This window comes from Plecotus auritus (assembly GCF_963455305.1).
Source record: "Plecotus auritus genome assembly, chromosome: 2".
Taxonomy (NCBI): Eukaryota; Metazoa; Chordata; class Mammalia; order Chiroptera; family Vespertilionidae; genus Plecotus; species Plecotus auritus.
This window is the reverse complement of record NC_137771.1, coordinates 229,687,657-229,706,873: the sequence shown is the minus strand read 5'-3', so window position 1 is coordinate 229,706,873 and position 19,217 is coordinate 229,687,657. Positions and strand designations below refer to the sequence as shown.

General features: G+C 58.2%; 1 protein-coding gene across 1 annotated transcript; it reads right to left on the bottom strand.

The window, feature by feature from the left end:
- Nucleotides 1–15,359: 15,359 nt before the first annotated feature.
- Nucleotides 15,360–16,034, bottom strand: CLDN17 (claudin 17; the record flags this gene model as incomplete). The annotated part of the gene is made up of 1 exon (XM_080655600.1): nucleotides 15,360–16,034. One exon carries the CDS (start codon nucleotides 16,032–16,034, stop codon nucleotides 15,360–15,362), a length of 675 nt encoding a protein of 224 aa, XP_080511726.1.
- Nucleotides 16,035–19,217: the final 3,183 nt, after the last annotated feature.

Here is a 19,217-nt window from a genome sequence, read left to right as displayed (position 1 = left end):
CCCCTCACCTCTCTCCCCTGCTGCACCCAGGCCCTCTCCCGGGCCCATGTTCAGTGCGTCCCATGAGCCTTCCAGGCGAGCGGCCTTCTCTTCAGCTTCCTCCGAGTGCAGGGCGCTGTGTCCACGGAGACGCCGGGGGCCTTGCTCCCCAGGCCCCTTGGATAAGCCTCCCGCCCGAGCGAGTTGTCAGGAGGGAACGCAGGACAGCGAGGAGCTGGGCCACACCCGGTGGACGGAGTGGACTTCCGTGGACAAGCTCTGGCCTTTGGACCAGGTCCCCAGGATCCGCCCCCGCTCCGTGGAGGGGTGCCCTGCTCTGAGGCCCAGCAGCTGAGGCGCGCTCGGCAGAGCCGCGGGCTCACCCCCAGGCGACCTTGGATCCGTGACCGATGCCTGCGACCCGTCCCTCACATCTCACACCCGTGTCACCGCTGAGCCGGAAACACGCCTTTCAGATGGCGGGCGCCTTCCCAGTGAGTCTCAGGGGTTAACAGTGTCCCCGGAGCTGGAGCTCAGAGCTGCCATTCCGGGCGAGGCCCGTCTGGGTGCAGTCCCTCCAAGGCGACGACGCCTCATCACGACATTGTCCGGCTTCTGGGACGGTGACCGCCTCGCCTCCCTGCTCCCAAGAGCAGAGGTGGTTGTTGGTTTTATGGAACATGTTTATTGATCTCAGAGAGGAAGGGAGAGGAAGAGAGAGATAGAAACATCCATAATGAGAGAGAATCATGGATCCGCTGCCTCCTGCACCCCCCCCACTGGGGATGGAGCCTGCCACCCGGGCCTGTGCCCTGACCGGGAATCGAACCCTGACCTCCTGGGTCCTAGGTCGACGCTCAGCCACGGAGCCCCCCGGCCGGGCGAGAACAGTTTTAAGGTCGCCTTTATGAAAGTCTCGTGAAAACAGGGCTGCTGCCGAAACCGGTGTGGCTCAGTGGATAGAGCGTCGGCCCGCGGACTGAAGGGCCCCGGGTTCGATTCCGGTCAAGGGCATGTACCTTGGTTGCGGGCACATCCCCAGTGGGAGGTGTGCAGGAGGCAGCTGATCGATGTTTCTCTCTCATCGATGTTTCTAACTCTCTATCCCTCTCCCTTCCTCTCTGTAAAAAATCAATAAAATATATTTTAAAAAAACAAACAAAAAAAAACAGGGCTGCTTCTCTGCGTATTTTAAAACCAGGAACGACAGACAACACCCAGACCCTTTGCTAAACCTGGTCCTGGGCCTGACAAGGAAGCAGGCTGACGGGTTGGGCGGGAGCGAGTCTAACTAATACCTCAAGTGGGGCATCTCAGGGCGGGGAGGGGGGGTGGGGAGGGAGGGCTGGATGTGGGGGGATTATGGGATTAGATGAGTCACTGAGTGAGCCCAGGGAGGGGAGGGAGCGGCTGGGTGAAGAGGAGGAAATGAGCCGGTTCCCACTGCAGAGGGTCGGAGGGTGAGGGAGGAGGACCAGAGGGAGAACTGGGACGGAATCCAGTCGTCTGAATAAGGCTCGGGCACTGGTCTCTGAAACCCTGCCGTTGGCTTCCATTCACAAAACGCCAAGCTCATGGCCTTTCGGAGACACTACGCACCATCAGGACGGGCCTTTCAAAGGATTGTTCCCGGTCACCCGTGCGGTGCGGGTCACAGCCCTGTGGCAGGGACTCCCGGGGACTTACCGGCTCAGACTCTGGACGGAACGCCACGCAGAGAACAACGATTTCACCTTCGCCGGCTGAAAGGCAAGAGTCTGCGTGTAAGAAGACACCACATAAAAAAAAATAAAATAAATAAAATAAAATAAAAATAAAAATAAAAATAAATAAATAATAATAAAAAAAGACACGTAAAAAAATAAAAATAAAAATAAAATAATAATAATAATAATAATAATAATAATAATAATAAAAAGAAGACACCACGTAACCCTGGACGAAGATAAAAACCTACTTTTCATCGATCATCAACGTCTAACCCGCAAAAAATAAACTAAATACACGCCGGCAGGCGGTGGCGTAAAATACATAATAAACAGAATTCTCTGGAAAGGGTCAGAGTGGTCACCAGTCTGGGCGGACCCGGCCAGAAAGGCCTGTGGGTGTGGCTCAGGGGCTGAGCGTCGACCTGCGAACAGAGCGTTTTTTGTTGACGCAATGGCTCCAGCAGGGTGGGACTCTGCCTTTACGGCCGCTCTGCTCCTTGGGTGCACAGCTGTCTCGCGCTGAGGGGTCACCGTTTCCACAGGAAGTCACCTTCCTGTGCGGTGAACCGGCGGCTTTCCAGCAAATGGAGATGGAAACCCATGCACTTTAGGAGCGAAGATGAAACCGTTTGTGTCCAAACCGCTGAGAGAGGATCCAGGACCAGCCCCTGAGTCGGGGCTGTGGCTTCGTCTTCCCCTTTGCTGAGACGTAGACGCACAGCATCAGTAAGAGGTCACCTCCTGGGCAGGACCCGCTGGCGGGGGAAGCTGAGCAGCATCGGGAATGGCTGGCTCAGGCGGTGGTGCTGCTGGCGGCTGTTTGCAGGGCCCCACGCTCCCTAATTGAGGTTGCTGCTGGGGGCTGTCTCCCGACGGTTCCATGAAGGAGCGATCACAGTCTCCCGTCTCTCCACAAAGCCGTCATCCTTAAACCCATGGGCTGCATGGCTTTAAGCCAGGGGCGGGCGTGTCCAACACGTGGGCTGTCCAGGCCCGGGGAGTCACTGGGTCTGGCCCTGCGGAGGCCTTGGGGTGAGTGAATTCAATGTTTGACCCAGTAGAGCAGGCTCATGTCCAAGATGGCAATTTTGCCTGGCCCGCGGATGGTGTTATAAATGTCCAAATGGCCCTTGGCAGAAAGCAGGTTCCCATCCCTGCGTTAAATGCGTATTTGAGTTATACAGGCATGTCCTAGGGGAGTATTGGGGGAAAACACTGTCTTTCTGACATTTTATAAAATACTAGAGGCCCGGTGCACGAAATTTGTGAACGTCGAGTGGGGGGGGGGTGTCCATCAGCCCAGCCTGCACCCTCTCCAATCTGGGACCCCTCAAGGGATGTCTGACTGACTGCCCATTTTATTGGATTTACTGTTATGTAAATCCAATAACATCCACCCAGAACTGGCAGTCGGATATCCCTCTCACAATCCAGGACTGCTGGCTCCCAACTGCTCGCCTGCCTGCCTGCCTGATTGCCCCTAACCACTTCTGCCTGCCAGGCTGATCACCCCCTAACCACTCCCCAGCCAGCCTGATAGACACCTAACTGCTCCCCTGCTAGTCTGATTGCCCCTAACTGCCTTCCCCTGCAGGCCTGATAGACACCTAACTGCCCTCCCTGCCAGCCTGGTCGCCCCTGACTGCCCTCCCCTGCAGGCCTGGTCCCCCACAACTGCCCTCCCCTGCAGACCTTGTCCCTCCCAACTGCCCTCCCCTTCCAGCCATCTTGTGTCCACATGGGGGCAACCATCTTTGACCACATGCGGGCAGCCATCTTATGTGTTGGGGTGACGGTCAATTTGCATATTAGGCTTTTATTATAGGAGACTAGAGGCCCGGTGCACAAAATTCGTGCACTCAGAGGGAGGGGGTCCCTCAGCCCAGATTGCGAGAGGGCGCAGGTCAAGCCGAGGGACCCCACTGGTGCATGATGGGGGCCAGGGAGGGACACGGGAGGTTGGCCAGCCAGAGAAGGACCATGGGAGGGCTCCAGGGCATGTCCAGCCCATCTCACCATCCAGACCCCAGCAGCAAGCCAACCTACCAGTCAGAGTGTCTGCCCCCTGGTGGTCAGTGCACATCATAGCAACTGGTCGACCAGACAACTGTCTACCCCCTGGTGGTCAGTGCATGTCATAGCAAGCAGTTGAGCAGCCTTAGCATATCATTAGCATATTATGCTTTGATTGGTTGAACAGATGACCGGATGACCGGACACACAGCATATTAGGCTTTTATTATCTAGGATATGCAAATTTTAAAAAGGATCTTGGTGAAATGCTGAGCTATTTTAAAAAATACGTTTTTATTGATTGTAGAGAGAAATCAAGGGAGTGGGGGGAGAGAGGGAGAGAGAGAGACATCAATGTGAGAGAGAATCATGGATGGGCTGCCTCCTGCACGCCCCCTACTGGGTCCCAAGCCCACAGTCCGGGCATGTGCCCTGACCTGGAATCTAACTGGTGACCTTTTGGTGCCTAGGATGATGCTCAACCAACTAAGCCGCACCAGCCAGGACTATTGAGCTATTTTTAAAAGAAAAGAGTTTGGAGGAAGACAGAAACGTATAGAAACAACCTATTTTCTACATATTTTTATCACGCGGACACTTTAACGAGACAAGCTCATGATTAAAACATTAATTATGTAATTGTTCTCATTTTCCTTGGCAGCCCAATGAGAGGATTTAGTGTTGGGTGGGGAACACCCCGCACCGTGTAATAAATAAGCACTCGGCTATCGAAACGGGTCGTACTGATGTTCACAGGAGCGATTCTAACCCCGTAACTCCTCACCCGACAGCTCCTGGCACAGCGCTCCTTCCGCCTCTGCCTCGCCGTCCTTCCCCCGGTCGCTCCCGAGATGCTGCCTCCATTCGAACTGCGTTCGTTCCACAAGCTATTTTTTTTTTTTTTTAATTCTCACCCGAGGAGTGAGGCTATTTTTTTCCATTGATTTCGAGAGAAAGAATCATCGACATGAGAGAGACACATCGATTAGCGGCCTTCTGCTCCCAGCCCAGCTGTGGGCAAACTACGGCCCGCGGGCCGGATCCGGCCCGTTCGGCTGTTCTATCCGGTTCTCTTGCTCTCCCCTCCGCTCCTTTACTTTGAATTTATATTAGTTCACACAAACACTCCATCCATGCTTTTGTTCCGGCCCTCCGGTCCAGTGTAAGAACCCATGGTGGCCCTCGAGTCAAAAAGTTTGCCCACCCCTGTTCTAATTCCTCCCCGACTTGACTGCTTTATCGTCTTGGTTTCCCAATCATTTCAACCATTATTTTACTCAGGGCTTAAAATTCCTCGTCTCCTTAGCCTTCTGCAATATCTCATCAATAGATGCACCATCTCGGATATATTCTTTCTCTACGTATCTCGGCTGTCAAACGTTGTCGCTATGAGTTTTCAAAAGTAGATAAGTAAGCCATCCATGAGCCACTAACAACATCAATTACTATGATTTTTAAAAAATACAGCAGGATTTCCTATTCCTCTCCACAACCCTATTTCACCTGCGGACAATGAGCGGTGTTATTAGTTTAAAAAGACAGACAGGCTTTGTTCTGCCCCAGAAACAAGTAATTCCAAGTCGTTATTGGCTTGAAGTAGCCAATCGTCGCGTTCGTTCCTGTGGGAGGAGGGGCTTGGCCTCCATCCCAGACGGGGGCCTGGTCCGTGGGGGAGGGAGGGACACGTGGGTGAGACGGAGAGGGACCCAAAGGCTTGGCGGTGACTGGAAAGGCCTCCCACACGTCGGGCTCCTCTCGTTCCCTCGAGACCCGGGGACGCGCCCGCCTTGTCTCGCTCTCGGCAGACGATGCTCCTCTCTATCTGGCAAACGGGTGCTGAGCAGCTCATGCCACCCAGTCCGTTCCACGGGCCTCCGACCCCCTTCTTCCCCCCAAGCACCTCGAGGGGCGAGCGGGGCCTCCCGGTGGTCGGTGCTGGGGACAGGGGCCCGTGGGCAGCAGGACCAGCCCAGGCGTCTCGGGGAGGGGGCGGCCGTTCCGTTGGGTCACTAATGCTGTGTGGTGGGAGGGGAGGGCTGGCACCGAGGGGGGTCACGCGGGACGGGCGTCTCCTTCCTCGGAGGCGAGCACGCGGGCGGGCGGGCGGGCTGCAGCGTTCGCGTCCCCACAGCGAGCGGAGGCGAGGCCGCTAGAAGTGGCTGTGGGTCCCTGGGTCGGCTCTGCCCAGGCCACCCAGCCCCTCACAGGATGGACAGGCCCAGGTTGTGGGAGAGGCAGAAGAGTGCATTAGAGGCCCTTCCTTCCCGCGACCTCGGTGCGACCTCCCAGGTGCACCCCATGAGCCTCAGTGCACCCCAGGAGCCTCAGTGCACCCCATGAGCCTCGGTGCACCCCATGAACCCAGGTGTACCCCATGAGTCTCAGTGCACCCCATGAGCCCAGGTGCACCCCATGAGCCTCAGTGCACCCCATGAGCCTCAGTGCACCCCATGAACCCAGGTGTACCCCATGAGTCTCAGTGCACCCCATGAACCTCAGTGCACCCCATGAGCCTCAGTGCACCCCATGAACCTCAGTGCACCCCATGAGCCTCGGTGCACCCCATGAGCTCAGGTGCACCCCATGAGCCTAGGTGCACCTCAGGAGCCCGGGTGACCCCATGAGCCTCGGTGCACCCCATGAGCCTCGGTGCACCCCATGAGCCCAGGTACACCCCATGAGCCTCAGTGTACCCCAGGAGCCTCAGTTCACCCCATGAGCCTCAGTGCACCCCAAGAGCTCAGGTGCACCCCATGAGCCTCAGCATACCCCACGAGCCTCGGTTTTCCCCATGAGCCTCAGTGCACCCCATGAGCCTCAGTGCACCCCATGAGCCTCAGTGTACCCCACGAGCCTCGGTGCACCCCATGAGCCCAGGTGCACCCCATGAGCCTCAGTGTACCCCAGGAGCCTCGGTTCACCCCATGAGCCTCGGTGTACCCCATGAGCCCAAGTGCACCCCATGAGCCCAGGTGCACCCCATGAACCTGGGTGAGGGACTGATCCTGGGACTGGCAGGTGGGCGATGCCATTTTGTTGGCTCAGGTCGTGGCAGAGAAGGCACAGCCGGCAGCTTTTGGATTCATCCTCCGACGTAGGAGCAACCGCTTCGCCACGCGTGGCAGACGGGGGGAGCCTCCGTCAGCGGGAGGCGGAGCAGCCCTGGCTGAGAGGCGGTTGAGGGAGTGACACGCGAGGCTGAGGGCTCACAGACACGCGGGCGTGCAGTCCGCGCCGGGGACCCGCCTCCGCCGTCGCACCCGTCAGGCCTTCATAAAGTCAGATGTTGAGAGACGGGGAGGAACGGAACGAGTTAGCAGGCGGCTCCGTGGAGCTGCTGTTGTGAGCGCTCTCCTTCCCACCGCCGTTCCCGCAGCCCCTGCGTGGGGTCTGTGCGTCTCCCTCCTTTACCCAGCAGGGGACCCCGAGGACCTTCGCCGCCACAGGGAGGGGAGACGCAGACATCACCAGGACCGGACCCCAACGGGGCAGGAGCCCTGAGCTCGGCCCTGGGATCCCAGCGTAGGATGGGCGACTGTATGTGCGAGGGGTGGACCGGAGGTGACCCGGGAGGACACGTCTGAGGACGGAAGGAGGCAGGGATCCGTGAGATGTCTGGGTGGTTTCGCTCTGGTGACGCCAGCGGTCTGCGGAGACGGGGGCTGTGACAGAGCCGAGAACCCGCACGGGAATGAAGGGGGCCACCAAGGGTGTGGGGCAGAGACGTGGTCTTCGCTTGTTTTATTTAACTGACCTTCGTACACCAGGCGTGATCTTATGTAACTAGGTCATGTAACGTAATCTTCGTGGCGACTCTGCACATTGGTCACATTTCTTTAAAAATGTATTTTTTATTCACTTTCAGGGAGAGGAAAGGAGAGGGAGAGAGAGACCGAAACATCCATGATGAGAGAGAATCATGGATCAGCTGCCTCCTGCACGCCTCCCACGGGGGGTCGAGCCTGAAACCTGGGCGTGTGCCCCTGACCGGGAATCAAACCATGACTTCCTGGTTCAGGGGTCAAGCAATGCTCGATCACCGAGCCACGTGGGCCGGACTGGTCACATTTTAACGTCCACTTTGTAGGTAAAGAAATGGAGGCTGTAGCCGAAACCGGTGTGGCTCAGTGGATAGAGCGTCGGCCTGCGGACTGAAGGGTCCCAGGTTCGATTCCGGTCAAGGGCATGTACCTTGGTTGTGGGCACATCCCCAGTGGGAGGTGTGCAGGAGGCAGCTGATCGATGTTTCTCTCTCATCGATGTTTTTAGCTCTCTATCCCTCTCCCTTTCTCTCTGTAAAATATCAATAAAAAATATATTTAAAAAAAAAAAGAAAGAAAGAAATGGAGGCTGTAGAGATAAAGTGGTCCACGCGGGGCCACGTGGCTGGTGGGGGCGATGTCCACAGGGTTGGTCTCCACAGTCCACGCCATTGGCTGTGAGTCTCTGCTGCCTCGGACTCAGGTTTTAGGAAGGCAGCTCTGGTTGCTGAGCGGAACTAGTTTGTCGAAACAAATGTGAAAGCAAGGAGGCCAGCTAAGGGCCGTTGCTAATATCCCGCAGAGGAGGCCACGGCGTGGGTGGGTGTTGGGGTGACGGAGAAGCGTGGTGGCCGGATCCCGGATGCTCTTAGCAGCGAGCTCCCTGACGGCTCCCGCGTCGGGTGGGAGGAGGGAGAGGACGCAGAAGTAATTGCGAGATTCGTGAGCCGATTTACCCAAAGATCGGACTTACCATCTGGGACTGAGGGAGACTGGGCGGGAGGGGAAAGAGAAAGCTCATAGGAGAATCAAGAGTTGGATGTTGAGCCCTGACCAGTGTGGCTCAGTGGATAGAGCGTCGGCCTGCGGACTGAAGGGTCCCAGGTTCGATTCCGGTCAAGGGCATGTACCTTGGTTGCGGGCACATCCCCAGTGGGGAGTGTGCAGGAGGCAGCTGATGGATGTTTCTCTCTCATCGATGTTTCTAACTCTCTATCCCTCTCCCTTCCTCTCTGTAAGAAATCAATAAAATATATTTTAAAAAAAAGAGTTGGATGTTGGAAACGTTCAACATGAGATGCCTGGTAGACGTGCAATAGAGACAGTTGTGCGTGTGTGTGGAGTTCGGGGCGGAGGTTGGGGGGGTCGGCTGGGGGTCTGTGTCTGCGTCCTCAGAGCAAGGATGATCCTGGCAGCCACCACGGGGACGGAGGAGAAGATGTTGAGCGTTCGTAGGAGCAGAAATGAGAAGTGCACCCATTTTCCAATACCTGGGAGGTTGGCGGGTGAGGGGACCCCCCACCCCATGGCAGAGGTGGGACAGGAACAAGGAGGTGCCATCTGGAAGGAAGGAGGGAAGCGAGAGAGGGCAGGGAGGTCGGGTGGGAAATGCCGGCAGTGAACGGGAGCGAGTGGCTGAGCCAGACCCGCCGACAGAGCAGGAGGTGGAGACGGAGGGCCGTCTCGGGTTGACGTCCCCGGAGACCCTGTAAAAGCCTCGTCCCGAGGGTGGGACGAGGCCTGCGGGCGTGGGCCTCGGAGGGAGATGGTTGGTCCGAGGTGGCAGGCAGACTTTGCCCAGGTTATTTGCAGAAAGTGAATGGGAAACTAAGATGTGGGGATCGGGCAGAGGCTTTCCTCGCACGTTGTACCCAGAACAGTCTGTGCGCCGCTGACAACGATCTAACAGAGACGGGAAAACGATCGCGGAGGAAACGCAGCGCCTTCCCCGAGCCTGTCGCTAAGTAGACGAGAGAATAAGAGTCAGAACCACACACAGGCCTCGTCGACAGAAACACAGTTACCGCACACATTCATGGGTGACATCCTAGATCAGGGGTGGGCAAACTTTTTGACTCGAGGGCCACCATGGGTTCTTAAACTGGACCGGAGGGCCGGAACAAAAGCATGGATGGAGTGTTTGTGTGAACTCATATAAATTCAAAGTAAAGGAGCGGAGGGGAGAGCAAGAGAACGGGATAGAACAGCCGGATCCGGCCCGCTGGCCTTGTTTGCCCAAGGCTGTCCTAGATAGTTCAAAAGTCTCGGATTCCATCCCGATTCATCAGCATTGGTGAGATATTCTCTTAAAAAGAGGCATGTTGGGAAACGTTGCTGAATGGCAGTTGGTGTCATTCACAAACTTTCAGAAGCATAACAGTCGATACAACGGCCCGGCCGGCGTGGCTCCGTGGTTGAGGGTCGACCTAGGAACCAGGAGGTCACGGTTCGATTCCCGGTCAGGGCACAGGCCCGGGTTGCAGGCTCCATCCCCAGTGGAGGGCGTGCAGGAGGCAGCCAGTCCATGACTCTCTCTCATCACCATGGATGTTTCTCTCCCTCTCCCTTCATCTCTGAAATCAATAAAATATAAATAAAATAAAATAAAATCAATACAATGAACACATTCTCCCAGAATGATTGAAAGCAGCGGTCGGAGAACCTGGGCCGGGGCCTGGGCCTGCGCCTTCTGTACGAGGTCAACAATCTCGGGTGTGTGCAGGCACCCCCAGGTTCACCGGGGCTGCCCCAGGGGGCGTGCGTCACCCCCCTTCCCCCCAGGAAGACTGAACGCAGCCAGACCCACGGCTAAGACGCACCCAGGGTTATCGGTCTAACCCCGTCCCATGAGGCTGTAAACCAGGGGTCCTCAAACTTTTTAAACAGGGGGCCGGTTCCCTGTCCCTCAGACCGTGGGAGGGCCGGACTATAGTTTAAAAAAAAAACTATGAACAAATTCCTATGCGCACTGCGGGCCCGGGACGCGTCGGCTGCTAAGCAGGACAGGCAGCGGCCCCCGGCGGGCCGGATCCATGTCCTCGGCGGGCCACATGTGGCCCGCGGGCCGTAGTTTGAGGACCCCTGCGTGTAAACGAAGGCAAGGTGCACGGTTGTGCCAGCAGCTCACCGCGCTCATGTCCTGCCAGGACGGCTCCGTGCTGGCACGCCAGGGACGCCACGGTTAAGTCCACGCAGAAGGAGCCCGAGCGCCGTCAGGGGGGCCCGAGCACTGAGACGCAAGCCCCTCATTTTAGGAGAACGTGGGGGACGAGTAGAGCGTGTGTGTGTCTTATGACACCACTTGGAGGAGGGGGGTCCCCTAGTCCGCGCTCCTCGGCGATGACCCAGCAATGACATACGTAAACATCCCCCCGAAGGCTGTTCTGAAGTGGAGGCCACGACGCTGATCGCTGGCGTCTCTACGCCGGGCTCTGTGCGGAGACCGAACCGACCGCACGCCCCCGGGGCTTGAGGAAAAGCCGCCGGGAGGGCAGGGCTGGGAGCCGCCAGGGGTCCGAGCTGGGGTCGGAGCAAACCTGTTAGGATTGACAGGATGTGGGTCGGCTCCGTCCCGGTCACGGGCCCCTGGAGCGGGAATTCCTGGCTGTAAAGAGAGGACGCCGAGGAGAGGAGAGGAGAGGAGAGAACACGGGGATCAAAAACACAAAGTTCAGGACCAGGACCCGTAAATGCCTGTGGTTAGAGAGGGGAGTCCCTCCGTGGGCAGGAAATAGGGGGATTCTGAGGTGACAGGGCAGAGGTCATGCGAGGTCAGCTGAGCAGGCAGGGGCAGGGTCAGCTCAGGGGCAGGGTCAGCTCAGGGGCAGGGTCAGCTGAGGGGCAGGGGCAGGGGCAGGGTCAGCTCAGGGGCAGGGGCAGGGTCAGTGCGTGTAGACAGCGAAGGGACAGGGTGTCCAGCAGCGTCCTGCGCACAGAGAGCGGGGATGGAGGAGGCAGGGACCGGCGGTCAATGATCAGTCCAGGAAAACGGGGTAGACACGGTGACGGCCACCAGCGACTCGGGGCTGAGGGAGCCGAGAGCCGAGGCAGGTGAAGGAACGCCGGTGACGGGGGCAACGCGGGGGACACACGTGTCATGTGTGTCTAAGTTGAAGGGCAACCGGACATACAAGTGCACGGCTCTCCGGGCGGAGAGAACGGGAGCTACCGAGCGCGGGGCGGGCTGCTGGGGGCGAGCACGGGAACAGGCGTAGCGTCTGCACGAAGCTTCCTGGCCACCATGCTCTCAGGAGCATGGCTTCATTCTCTGCCGAGTGGCCTTGAGGAGGGGGTGCCCCCCTGCGGGGAGGGAGGGGAGGGAGGAGCCACAGGAGGAGGCACAGTCCATGGGCACGTGAAGGGGTGGCGGGGGCAGGCCCTGCGTGTCCTTCGAAAAGGTAGGCAACCTCCTCGGGCACCGGTTTAAACCTGTGGAAGGAAAGTAACAGGCCCGGCCGCGTGGCTCAGGGGCTGAGCATCGACCTGTGAACCTATGAACAGGAGGTCAGGGTTCGATTCCCGGTCGGGGCACAGGCCCAGGTTGTGGGCTCCGTCCCCATCCCCAGTGTGGGGCGTGCAGGAGGCAGCCGGTCCATGATTCTCTCTCCTCACGGATGTTTCTCTCTCTCTCCCTCTCCCTCCCTCTCTGACATCAATAAAAAAGAGTATTTTTTTAAAGAGAAGGGAAAACAGAAGGCATTCCCAGGGTGCACAATGCAGCAGGCGTGGGAGCGCTGTGTGGACAGGTCTGGGGCCCGCGGAGGGTGAAGGGGAAGAGAGAGGAGGACAGAGGACGAAGGGCCAGCGGAGGCAGGAGGGCGGGGTGGGGGGGGGTGCGGCAGGCAGATGTGAGTCTGTGAATCCCGCTGCCTGTGGCCTGAGCAGAGCGAGGGGAGGAGGGGAGGAGGGGCCGGCGTCACCTGCCTCGGCCTTGGCTCCTTCCCCGGCCCCCGGCCGCCCCTCAGCAGGTTGCTTCTGAGAAAACTCACTCCATCCACGCCAGGCCCTGGCACTGCTCCCCTGGGGGGTGCGGGGCGGGGCGGGGGCTGGGGGAGGGGGTGGCTGAGCGCCCCTTGTCCCCACCCCTGCACCTGCTGAAGGTCTTGCTTCCCTTCCGGCCCCGGATGCGCCCCCCTGTGTGTTACCTCCATCTCCTGCCCGCCGTCCTCCTCGGCAGCATCTGACCCAGCGCTTTCTCAGAACCGACCTGACGGGCTCATTTCTGCCCTCTCCACGCTGGGAGGCAGCCTTGTCGTTCAGTGTGTGTGTGTGGGGGGGGGGGGTGGGGCGGGGGGTCAGGAACGTGCTCTGCCCGCGGGTTCGGTAGGAAACGTTGCAGCGGGGACGGAGGGAGAGGCGACCTTCATGGCACACGGATTCGCGAAGGAGCGAGGACAGCGGCTCTCAGCCCCGTTCAGCCACGTGTGACGCCACCAGAGCTGCTTCTCTCGCTCCCAACCCTCTGGCCATCGCGGGAGGACGCCTCTCGCAGGCCCTGGACCCCGCCCTGCAGGCCGGTCCCTCCTGTCGGGAGCCGCGCTGAGACGGAGACGGAGGCGGTGACTCCAGGACCACTCCCGCCCGCGCCTCGTTGTTCCGAGGTCGCACTTATTTGCAAAGAAGATCCAGGACTCCTTCCCGCCCCCACGATCAGACCTCTGTGAATGAGGGGGGACGGAGACCACGCAGGAAAAATCAAATAAACCCTGTTTGTCCTGAGACGCTTCCGCTGGAGCAGCCTTTGCTGCCCAGGATCCTAGAGCCGTCCGTGGTCGGCAAACCGCGGCTCGCGAGCCACACGCGGCTCTTTGGCCCCTGGCGTGTGGCTCTTCCACAAAATACCACGGCCTGGGCGAGTCTATGTTGAAGAAGTAGCGTTAGAAGGCGTTTAAGTTTAAAAAATGTGGCTCTCCAAAGAAATGTCTATCGTCGTGCTGTGGATATTTGGCTCTGGTGACGGAGGAGTTTGCCGACCTCTGTGACCTAGAGCGTCGAGGGCTGACCTGCGGTGACCTGTGGAAGGCTGGCCGGGGAGGTGTGTGCTGGCAGCCAGCTGTGCGTTGTTTCTGATTTATTTATTTATTTATTATTTATTTATTTTTTTAATATATTTTATTGATATTTTACAGAGAGGAAGGGAGAGGGATAGAGAGCTAGAAACATCGGTGAGAGAGAAACATCGATCAGCTGCCTCCTGCACACCCCCTACTGGGAATGTGCCCACAACCAAGGTACATGCCCTTGACCGGAATCGAACCTGGGACCCTTCAGTCCGCAGGCCGACGCTCTATCCACTGAGCCAAACTGGTTTCGGCCGTTGTTTCTGATTTAAAGTTTCAGACCTTTAATGTCTTTTAAGGACAGAAATTCATTCTCAAAGGGACCCCCTCCCCCCGTTCAATCCACGCGATTGGAATAGGTAACGACCGTATTTTATTGTAACCAGGATGGACATGCCGTAAATGCATTCAATCTGTTCCTTGCAATGAGGGGGGCGGGGTTAAGGGAATGCATTTTTACTACACAATAAACACACTCTCTGAAGAGTCAGAATGGAAGGGATAAACGCTGATCGGTTCGCAACACAGTGGAGAGATTCCGAAGTGACCCCATGACCCCTCTCCACCCACGTCCACCGCACCCCGACACCACGTTTCACCCCGACACTGGCTCATACCCACGGAGGCGGAAAGCAGAGCACAGTGCGTGTAATTCACACAGAACCAGGTGCCTAGCCAGACCCGGGTGCTGGCTGGAGGCTGAGCGGAAGGGTGTGCGGGACCTGCCTGCCTGCCTGAGTCATCGCCCTGCGTCTCAGCTTTCACCCCGTGGGGCGACCTGTTCGGTGACTAAAGGATCAAACGAGGAACAGGACCTTCCCCTCGAGCCCCAGGGCCTGCCCGGGCCGCGCCTCCCACGAGGAAAACGGCGCTCGCTGCGTCCGTCCGCGGGACCGGCTCATCCCCGTGACAGGCCTGGCCCCCGCAGGCTCGGGGGATGGAGTGTCAGCCTGCGGGCTGAAGGGTCCCAGGTTCGATTCCCGGTCGGGGCACAGGCCCGGGTGGTGGGCTCCATCCCCAGTGGGGGGGCGTGCAGGAGGCAGCCGATCCATGATTCTCTCTCCTCATTGCTGTCTCTATCTCTCTGAAATCAACAAAAATATATTTTAAAAAAAGACAGGTAGGTCTGCTTACGGTGACCATCATAGGTTAGGGAAGCCTATTATTTAATCACACGTCGTTTTTTGAATCTGTGACCCTACGCGAGTCTAACTGGGAACGTGAACTGCCCTAAAATCATCTTCTTACGCATCCGAAGGCGAGTCACAGCCCCTTCCCCGCACGGGCCGGCGGCTGCGCCCGGGAGCCCCTAGGAGCGAACAGGAGTCAGCCCTGGGCCGGGCTTGGCCGCCGTTTGAAACATCCAATCAGAGTCCGGAATGCTGCCTGTTCTTCTCCCAGCTGAGGGTCCTCAACAAGGTCATCCGTGAGGTCAGGAGGGAGTTAGTTGGTGGGGGACACGGTGGGGGACACGGAGTGTTTCCGGAGCCTCATTGCTCTGCACGGGGCGGCGATGTCCGTCGGCTTTCTCAGCGACAGTAACGGATTGTCCAACACAAGGCGTCCGCCCTCTCCTGTGATCGGGGCCTGCGTGAGTGCGGACCACAGACAGGAACAGAGGCCGAGTCCGAGGGTGGTAACCGCCCTTACCGCGCCAGGTCGGAGTCCACGGTGCGTCTCCATCCCCGCCCCGTGCCGCCGGCGACAGTCCCACCCGTGTGCCCGTCCCTCTCCCCCTCAGTTTGGATGGAGCCATGAGGGGCGTCCCCGCCCAACGTACTTATGGTCAAATGCACCGGCCGTCTCCCCCGCTGCCCCCCAGCTGGAGCCACGCAGGCTTAGACGTAGCTGGTGGCGGGCTTCCTGGGCGCGGCCGGGTCCCTGTGTGGCCTCCTGCAAGGCACGCGGTCCCTGGGGACCTGGCACCGGCGCCCTCGCTTCCTCCGGCTGCAGCAGCAGAACCCGCAGAGCAGAGCCCCTCCGGCGAGGAGGACGGCGGCGCTGGCCCAGCCCAGGAAGAGCGCGGCCCCCAGCTCGCGCTTCCGCCCCACGTGGACGGCGGGGTCGTGGAAATCCCGGATGACGATGTGGGCCGTCCAGGACACGGGGATGAGGACGAAGAGGCCTGTGAGGAGGAGGAGGGCCCCGGACGCCCCCACGAGGTACGCCTTCACCCTCTCGTCGGAGCCCGCGCACCGGACCTGCCTCAGGCCGCAGGCGCCCAGGAGCAGCGCCGTGAGGGCGAGGGCCACGGCCACGCACATGAGGGCCCGGGCGGCCTCCAGGACGGGGGGCAGGGCCAGCAGGGAGCTGTAGAGCTTGCACTGCAGCGTGGCCCACGCCTGCCGCACGCACGTCATCCACAGCCCTTCCCAGATCCTCTCGAAGACGATGATGTTGCTGCCCACGAACGCGGACACCCGCCACTGGGGCAGGAGGGTGGTGGCCAGCGCCCCGGCCAGGCCCAGGACGCCCAGCACCAGCCCCGCCACCTGCAGGGGGTAGAAGCCCATGGCTTGGGCAGGGAGATGGTCAGACCTGGCAGTCGCTTGGCGATCCCGAAGGCGTGTCCTGGCCGGTGGCTCAGCGGGCAGAGCGCGGCCTGCGGGCCGAAGGGTCCTGGGTTCGATGCCGCTCAAGGGCACGTACCTGGGTGGCGGGCTCCTCCCAGCCGGGGCCCCGGTCAGGGTGCGTGCAGGAGGCAGCCAGTCGAAGTGTTTCTCTCACGTGGACGTTTCTCTCCGTCCTTCCCTCCCTCTCTCTCCCACTGTCTCTAAAACATCAACGGAAAATGTCCTCGGGGTGGGGAGGATCGACCCCACAGAAAACAGACCCTGGAGGTGGAGGTCTCGTCCCGGAGTCTCGGAGGGTGGTTTCCACGGCGACTGCCCAACCCGTGGAGTCCCAGCAGCAGCAGCAGCAGCCCGGGACGTGGCCAGCCGCAGGACCTGCTGTGGGGATGCCGCCTCGAGCCCCACGCGCCCGCGTCTGCGGACTGTGTGCTCGTCACAGAGTGGTGCCCGGCCGGTGAGGAGGAAGCAGAGGCGTGCCCAGGGGCTGCCGGCGTGTCTCATCCTCTGATCGCCTTGGCGATGCTGTGGTTCCTGTCGGAGAAGCCCTGTGGAATGTTAATGACGAGCCCAGGACTTCCTGCCGCGACCTCTCCACGGAGAGGCCCAAGGCACCAGCTAATCCACAGGAGACACGCCAACGCCTGGAGCTTCTTTGTGTGTGTGTGTTGTTGTTTCTCTTCTCTCGCCCGTTCTTCTTGGCAGCGAAGACGCTGCTAAGCCATCTTTCTTTCCCGCGGTCCGTCCGTCCTGGTTTAACCCGGACGCCTGGCCGTGGGGGAATGCTGGGGTGTGAGTCTCAGGACTTCGGCGAAAACTAGTGATTCTTTACTCACGGAGGAGCCCGGAGCAAGAAATGCCAATGTCCCAGTAGATTCCCAAGATCCAGAAAGGAGACAGAGAGGGAAGCCTGCTATTGACATAATGGGCTGGTAATTATCGTATTATCTTTGAGGCAACACCCTGCTCGCTCGTGAAATGCTGCTTGGCCTCTACACTTTCATTGCATGTTTTTTTTTTCCCCAGTGGCAGCTGGAAATACAGCACATTTGTCAAAGCGAAAAACATCTCTCCCATTCTCACGAAACGCCATGAAAAGTGTCCTTCGGGGTTAAGCTGGGCCGCGGGTTAAATGCAGAGAAACCTTCTGAGGGACAGGAGTTACCTTCCAAGTGATCGGGCCGCACGCAGGCTGTGAGAGGGCGCAGCGAAGCCAGCTCTGCGGGTGCCGATCAGGAGTACACCCATCTTGGACCCACGAAGCGCGTCTTCCGTCCCGTCTGAGCCAACCCCAGGAGGGAGAACGGCTTCCTCCGGCCTTTTCCTCGGAAGGGACGAAACCAGAAATGGAACGCCACCCCTCTGTAGTTTCCCCAGATAGTTTTCAAAGCAAGAGTGTAGAGGTGTTCTCTCTTTTCCGCGTCAGCACGGAAAAGGAACGGGTCCGGTTCCTGAGTGGAGGAGCCGGGGAGTAAGAAATAAAAGAAAGAAAGAGACCAGATAGAAAGATAGAAACAAAGCTGGGAGCCAGGTGGGACGCCATCCTCTCTGATGGAGAGGCAGGGACCCCGGAGCCCAAGCAGCAGCACATTTATTTTATTCCCCCAAATACCAGGAAGTGTCACCAAAACTTAGGATCCAAGGAGCTTATTTGCATTCTTGAGTAGGCCTAGCATTCCTGGTGCTTGCCTGGATTTACCTATCAAAGCCCGCTCCCCGGCACCTGGACAAAGGTAAAAAGTCAGTACTGATACCGCCCCCCACCTTCTTGGGGAGGGCGTAACCGAGACGCAGCTCTGCCAGTCGCCTCGGGCTCAGCTGACAACAATTTAAAGAAATGCCCATGTGCCTTCCCAGGCAGCCCTCTACACAAGAGAACTTTAATCGACGCTGTTTCAAAGTTCAAGGGGGGCATTGTCCTCCTTGACCTCCCCCCTCCACCCATTCCCTGGAGCCGAGGGGGGGAAGGGGAGGGGCTTCGTGTGGGGAGCAGACCTTCCCCCACTTTCCTTTCATGGCCTGATGCAAGGAATCCATTTCAAGGATGGAAACTCCTGGAAGGTGTAGCCATTACTCAGGGTACAGCACGCGGACTCCTGCTGGGAGACCCTACCTTTGCAAAGCCCTTCATTTGAGTCAACCCCAGCCAACAGCTGGTATGTGACCCAGTACCACCGGGATATTTTTGTAGGATTCAACACTCTCAGTCTATATATATATATATATATATATATATATATATATATATATATATATAAAAAGGCTAATATGCTCAGTGTCTGACTGTCTGACCGGTCGCTATGACGCGCACTGACCACCAGGGGGCAGATGCTCAACGCAGGAGCAGCCGTGACGCGCACTTCCCATCTACAGAGAAACGGCACCGCGGACCTGCCGCCCACAGAGCAACACTCGGCTTCCCCCACGTGGGACACAGGCCCCGCCACCACCCAGAGCAACACCCCACCAAGTCGCAGCCGACGCTGCCGAGACCCCACGGCGCAAGATGGGCGCAGCCCGGAAACGGTGGCTGTGGGCACTGGGTAATGACGTCACGTAGCAACGCTCGGCTTCCTCTCCTTAGTGACAACTAGCCTCCTTGCAGTTTCTCCAGCCCAGGAACACGACTTGCTTTACAGCCAGGTGCACACATTTTACATTTTAACCACATGTCTGTGAAGCGTTTTCCCTGCCTCATCTCATCTGATCCTCACAGAAGTCCTGGAGTAGGCAGATAGGAGACTCGGTGGAATCCTATTTTCATTAGCCAGAAAACAGAGATTTAGAAAGCTTAGAAACTTGACCCGATTGAACAGAAGTAAGAAATGGTGGACCTTGACAATGACTTCAGGTTTTCTCACTGCGCAGAATACAGTCAGACACTGCTGCCGTTAAATATTTCACCCTTTTTTCCCCCCTGTGTGATCCATAATAATCATCTGCTTCGTGTTGATATTTACTGCTGTGTGGCGGACAATTGCCTGAAAGAGAAGTTGGGGTGCTTCCCTGGGCTGGGAAAAGTTTAGCTAAATCAGAAAGCAGGTCTAATTGAGCAAGTTTATTCTCTCTATATAAAAGGCTAAGTTGACTCGAATTACAAGTGGAGACATCACTGTAGACAAAAAT